Source organism: Lathyrus oleraceus, chromosome 5, assembly GCF_024323335.1.
Source record: "Lathyrus oleraceus cultivar Zhongwan6 chromosome 5, CAAS_Psat_ZW6_1.0, whole genome shotgun sequence".
Classification (NCBI taxonomy): Eukaryota; Viridiplantae; Streptophyta; class Magnoliopsida; order Fabales; family Fabaceae; genus Lathyrus; species Lathyrus oleraceus.
The window spans coordinates 45307433-45314198 of record NC_066583.1 but is presented as its reverse complement, the minus strand read 5'-3'; the positions used below and the strand labels follow the sequence as shown (position 1 = coordinate 45314198).

Genomic DNA, 6766 nt, shown 5'->3' with positions numbered 1-6766 from the left:
ACTCAATTTCGAGAAAATCAACAGGTATTAAGAAACCGTGTGAAGTGACATGGAAACATCCTTCAAGAATTTGGAGATGCAATTTGGTCAAGTATCTAGCCAATTAGCATTAGAAATTTGATCTAGTGGGGATTGCTATGAAAATATGTTAGATAGTCCTAGAGATACGGAAATTGAAAGAGAAGATACCCATAAATGTGAGGCAGTCGATGAAGGGGGAGTTGAAAAAGAGAAAGAAGAAGAAAAATGCACACCATCTGATAAAGAAATAGATGCAAGAATAGAAGACGCGGAGGTGAAAAATATATGTGGGAAAAGAACAAGAATGCAATATGAAGATTATATATTTTTGGATGAAACTCCAAATTCAATAATTGTTTAGACGTAGATGTCCAACAACAAAATCTTCAACAAAAGAATACTCCTACTTCTAGCAAAAAGTCTGATGAAAGAGGAGAAATAGATGAAGTGTTGGCTGAGATTTATGCCTTGTTGAATACTATCAAGATGAAGATATTATGGAAGAAAAACCTTCAATTCCTCAAAGTAATGGAATTCCTTTTGGTAGGAATTCCATTACTTTGAGGAATTGAAGGTTTTCCTTCCATATTTTCTTTAGCTTGATAGTATCGAACAAGGAATGTATCTCATCCAATACTTCATCTATTCTTCATCGTGTGCATGATGCTTACAATACATCCTTATCACGCGCACGATGTTGCGCGTGATTATTCCAATAGTTGCACGTTTTACTCATTTTTTCCATCAGATTTTCACCAAGTCCTTATTTCTTCATACTTGGTCATTTTTGCATATTTCTTTGGTCTTTATTCTTAATTTTTGCTCATCTTTGACTTGTTTATATCCGTTTCTTCGACGGAAAAAATGCAATGACAGTGTTATCACTAACCCAAGAAAAAGCAAAGTCTAGAGAAATTTCAGTTGTGATACTTTTGAATGAACATGGTGAAAAGAATGATCGCAGTGACTTTTAGCCATTAACCTACTTATCCATATAATATCCCACCATAGCCCAATCCCCATGCCAACCTGAAAATGCCTCAAAAAGCAAGCCTATGCAAGACTATGGTATGGTATTGTGTATTGTGAGTTTTAAGTGTATGCACATTAACACTTGAGAGAACTGGTGAGAGTGTGAATAGGGTTGACATGAGAACCAGTACCATCAAGTGTAGGTGTGGTCGATCATTCAACCTCGATGATCAGGCCAAATAGAAAGTAGCAACAAAGGAGAATAATGGAAGATCTCAGAGGTATATGCTTAGAGTTTTGTTTTGTTGATGACTGGTGACATGATGTTTTTGTGTTAAAAGTTGCTTGAGGGAAAACAACAAGCTAAGTTTGGGGTTGTGATCAGTCATCATTTATGTTAAATTTATCATCATTTGTATGTCAAAAAGCATGTGAATTATTGTTAGTTGGTAATGGTTTAGGTCTGTTTTTAGTAGATTTCTATAAGGTCTTGATCTACTGAGATTTTATTGTTTCTGAGCTATTTTATGCGCTTGAGATAGTGTTCCATGTGTATACAGGTATGAAGAATCAAGAGGAAATTGATTAGAGAATAATCCAGACAAAAATACATGAGCATGAGAAAAAGAGAAGAAATTGAGCATCTCCTGCTCATACGTGTATGAGGGGTCTCATAGTGTATGGCCACCCAACACCACCAGGCATCATGTGTGTAACACCAGGGAGAGTGAAAAAAATCATGTTTCTGCTCATACGCATATGGGAATATCCATACACGTATGAGGCCAACCACCCGAAGCCCCCTTGAGCAGGCCAAACTCTTATGCATGTGGGTCCAACTAGGTCATACGCCTTATCCTGGGCCATACACGTATGAGGAAGTGAAAAAATGTGTAATATGGTATAAGATAATTCCATACGCGTATAACACTGTCTAGATCTGAAAAGCCCAAATTCCACCTATTTAGTAAAAAAAAACGCAAATTTCTAAGGGTTGGATAAATTTTCAGTGCAAAAACACTTTTTGAAGGCTACATAACTTAAAATTTATTGGTGTATCAAGGCTTTCATAAGCCCTAAGTGATTGAAGATCAATTTTCATCCATTAATTTGTAATGTCTACATCTTTTATTTTGTTTTCCTTACTATTATGAGTAGTTAAACCCCCAAATGCTATGGGGTGTCCCTAATTCAGATTTATGAGATAATTTTGGTTTGAACCTTGTAATGACAATAATTTGATGATATTTGATGTACTTGCAATTTGTTCTTAATTCTTTCTCATTCATAAAAATGGCTAATCACACACACACACACACACACACACACACACACACACACACACACACACACGTGCACGCACACGTCCCTCCCACCATCACACACACGCATGCACATGCACACGCACACGCACACACACAGACAGACACACACACACACACACACACACACGCATGAGGACGAAACGTTATTTTGCATCGTCTCGAGACGAAATATCTTTCGTTTGTGAAAAGAGTTATGATCGCGCGGGGCGAGAAAAAGACTTTAATATGTTGAAATTGTTTTTTTAGGTGATGACTAGAGTTCAGATGGCCGAGATATCCATCTCGTATCCTAATTTCGGGAACTCGAGATATACACCACTCCTTTTTCATCTTATTTAAGAAAGAATTGTATTATTACATCCTCACAGTCTAGTTTGAATTAACATTGTTATTGTATTAACACGACTGGTTGATCATCGAAGATGACAATGTGATCTACATGTCTATTGTCGTGGTCTTTTAGTAACATTTTATTGACACATTCTCTAAACGGAAGGAGAGATACTCTAATATCAAAGTTAAGTTAAACGTGAAAAAATGGTGAATGAGTGAATGAGTGAATTGATGTTGAGTAGTCATATTAGATAATATATTTCTATTTATAGATAGTTAACCCGGACGCATTTCAATTGATCATTGTTCCAAATTATAAGTTACTTTGTCATAAATTATAAATCACATTACAATTTCAATGCAACATTAATGATTTTTTCTCAATATATTTTCTATCATTTATTACTATTTATTCTTTCAACTCTTTAAATTTATCTTTCATCTATATTAAATGAAGGATAATATTATAAAATCATATATAATTTGGCACAAATTTGAAAATCATAAATAATTGATAACTTTATTAAGTTGATCATAAAGATTGTATAAAGATTGTATAAGAATAAATATGGCATGTGAACATAATTAAACACTAAAATAATTTGATATTTTTCATCATGTCAAACTTTTCTTTTAAAACAATAATTTAGAATGATATCAGTAGTCATTCACACTCTATGTTGTTTCTTGTATTGTAGTGAGGTGACCATATTAAACACTTTCATGTTGAATTATGCAATTGAATTTGTTTGTCATTTTGACATGAATTTCATAAATGTTTGATGTAAATCATATTTGGGCTTGATTCATACCATTACAAATACACCTATCAAACATGCATTAGTTGGAATGAGTGAGTTAGTAGTTGGTGCACCCCTCCAAATTGTTGCCAACTCATCTTTATAGCTTGAAATCTTTGACCCATAAAAATTCAAACAGAACCTACACACACAAAAAAAGAGAAAAAGTTCCCAAACAAACAAACAAAAGCCAAAGCAAAAGCGTTCCAACATATCACCATTATTCCTCCATCGATAACCGAAGCAGTTCATTTTTCATGTTTCTGGACCCCTCACTCTCTCATAAGCCGAGCCGAGCCAAGCCAAAAATAGTGGACCCCATAACCTCTAATAATTAGGTGATCAGTGAAGCAGTCCACATGTGATGTGAGGTCTCCACCTCCACGCGACAGTCCCCTCACGCGCGTGCTGATCATGCATGTCCTCTGTAGATTCCGTGAGCCTCCCCACACGCTAACATTATTATAATACTATTAAAACCGTAAAAACAAACTCTGATCTATTTCATCATTGTTTCTTTCTTTTCTTTCATAAAAAGATGTGTTGATTTGTTTTCTACTATTTCCAGTTTCTATTAATAATACAACCAAATCAAAACAAAAATAATTAGTCTCTCCTTTAATTATTACTTTATGTTTTATAATAAATGATTTAATTAACTATTTTATATTAATTAAAAATATATATAAATAAATGAGAAAATTATATTTATATTAAAGTATATATTAAAAATAATAAAAATTATATTAATTAAGGGATAAAAATTAAAAATAAAAATAAATTATTTATTTTAAAATATTTTTATATTTTAAATAAATCATGAAAAATTAATTTTAAAAAAAATATTTTTCATATTAGGTACGAATTGAGTCTGAGTCTTAGATATTGTTAAATTTTTTAAAAAAATTTTTTGTTGTTTATTATAATTTTCTCTAACTTAAAATATTAATCTCAGATGCACGATTTATACCAAAAATAAAATAAAAAATATAAATAAAAAGAAGAACAAGAAAGAACTCTAGAAGTAGAAGAAAACATTTCATTTTAATACCAACAGCAACAACGAGTAAGCGCATTTCTCGTGACTCTATTTATTCTGTCTTTGCGTTTGGGTGTAAATCACCTAAGACGCGTTCTACAGCTACACACTCTGAGTCTGTGTGAATGGGTTCTGACGGAGCAACTTCGGCGGCGAACAGTCGGAGGAAACCGTCGTGGAGGGAGAGAGAGAACAACAGGAGGAGAGAGAGACGGAGGAGAGCTATAGCGGCGAAGATTTACGCGGGATTGAGGTCTCAGGGGAATTATAATTTGCCTAAACACTGTGATAACAATGAGGTCTTGAAAGCTCTCTGTGTTGAAGCTGGTTGGACCGTTGAAGAAGACGGCACTACCTATCGAAGAGTAACAATTCTCTCTCTTCACTTTTTTTTTCAATTAGTACTTTTTTTTTGTTCATGGAGATCTTCATTTTTTTCTTCTTTATTGATGATTTTGCATCTTGATACTTACTGTTGGATTCAAATCATGCTATAATTGGTTTGGTTTCTCATTAGATCGAAACTGTTTTTTTTTTCTTTCTAATTTGATGGAATTTTTTTAGTTTTTTTCTTCTAATTTTCAGTCAAACGAGTTTCAGAATCGGTGCTTTTTTTTAGTCAAATGAATTTCATCTATACTTTTTTCAATTTTTTTGTGTGGTGTGTTTTTAAGAGTGAGAAATTTGTTGCTGCTTAGTTCAATTTAAGGTAAGGTATTATGTTCTATGCATTCAATTATGCTACATTGGGATCAAAAAGGAAAATCTTCTGTGTGAAATTGAATGCATTGAAATAACAATCTAGTCTCTAGGGTGATTGTGATTGTAATTGTAATTGGTGCTGTGTTTGAACAGTTTAATCTATTTTGGATCTACTTATATTGGTTTATTTGAACCTATTATCTACTCACATAAGCACTTATGGAATGGTTTGGTGGAATAACATTTTCTAACATGTTCTTAAGTGATTTTTCTACTTCTTTACTTAAGCTCTTTTAGAAAGTTTATCTTTTGTTATAGAAATAACTTGTATATAACTATATAAGCAGCACTTATTAGAAGTGTTTATATTATAAGCGCTTAATTCAGTTGTTTTTTTAAGCATAAATGTATCTGGTAAGACTATGTTTTGGGCTATGACAATTATTCTTTCTGACTGAACAATGAACAGGGATCAAGGGCGGCAACATCAGGCGATGGTGCTGGAACTTGTACCAGAAACAACCTATTTTCATCGCAAAATCCGAGTCCTCTTTCGTCGTCATTTCCAAGTCCAATCCATTCCTACCAAGTTAGCCCCTCCTCCTCTTCATTTCCGAGCCCGTCTCGTATGGATACAAATAATAACCCATCAAATTTCATTCCATACGTTCGCAGCGTGTTCCCCAATATGTCTCTCCCGCCTTTAAGAATATCAAACAGTGCACCTGTGACGCCACCTATCTCATCACCAACCTCGAGAAATCCCAAACCCATGATCCCCACATGGGACTCAATCGCCAAAGCATCCATTACATCCTTCAATCACCCTTTCTTTGCAGCTTCCGCACCGTCTAGCCCGTCGCACCGTCACCTCTATACACCACCTACTATACCTGAATGCGACGAGTCTGATACTTCTACTGTCGAGTCTAATCAGTGGTTGAACTTCCAAGCCTTTGCAGCTTCTGCTAAATCATCAGTCTCTCCTACATTGAACTTTCTGAAACCTGTAATTAATGAGCAGCATAACATGCTACCTGAAAACAGAATGCAAGAGATGAGGATTTCAGAGCCGGAGTTCGGAGCGCAGGTGGTAAAGCCTTGGGTTGGAGAAAGGATTCATGAAGTGGGATTGGATGATTTGGAGCTTACTCTCGGAAACGGAAAGGCGCCTAGTTAATGAAAACTAGTAGTTTTATATGCTCGAGTTGTATCGGTTGCCGTCCGGCTTTCATTTCTTTTGAGAAATAGAGAGGATCTGAGCTCTTTTATTTTATGATTGAATCTATATCCAAAACTCTCATTGATTCCCTTTTATTAACATAATATATAAATATCTTTCAATCTCTTAGGATTTTAAACATATATACAAATTTGATTTAGGAGTACTTTCTTTAGTACTTTGTTTTCTTTGATTTTCACATCCTTTAATTTCCATGGATACCCAAAAGATGAATTCCTGGTATACTAATGAGTAATGACCTAAAGTTACATGCTGGACTTGTTAACTTGACCAATTAAAAGTGTTCAGATATGTCTTTTTAGCAAAACAATGCAACTGATTCTGTTTTTAC

The 6766-nt window shown here is 34.3% G+C and overlaps 1 protein-coding gene across 1 annotated transcript; it reads left to right on the top strand.

Annotated features, from left to right (window-relative positions):
• The first annotated feature begins 4466 nt into the window (after window positions 1–4466).
• Window positions 4467–6538, top strand: LOC127082211 (protein BRASSINAZOLE-RESISTANT 1). The gene is made up of 2 exons (XM_051022454.1): window positions 4467–4855; window positions 5662–6538. The coding sequence occupies exons 1-2, from the start codon at window positions 4616–4618 to the stop codon at window positions 6370–6372; spliced, it is 951 nt and encodes a 316-aa protein (XP_050878411.1). The 5' UTR covers window positions 4467–4615; the 3' UTR covers window positions 6373–6538.
• Window positions 6539–6766: the final 228 nt, after the last annotated feature.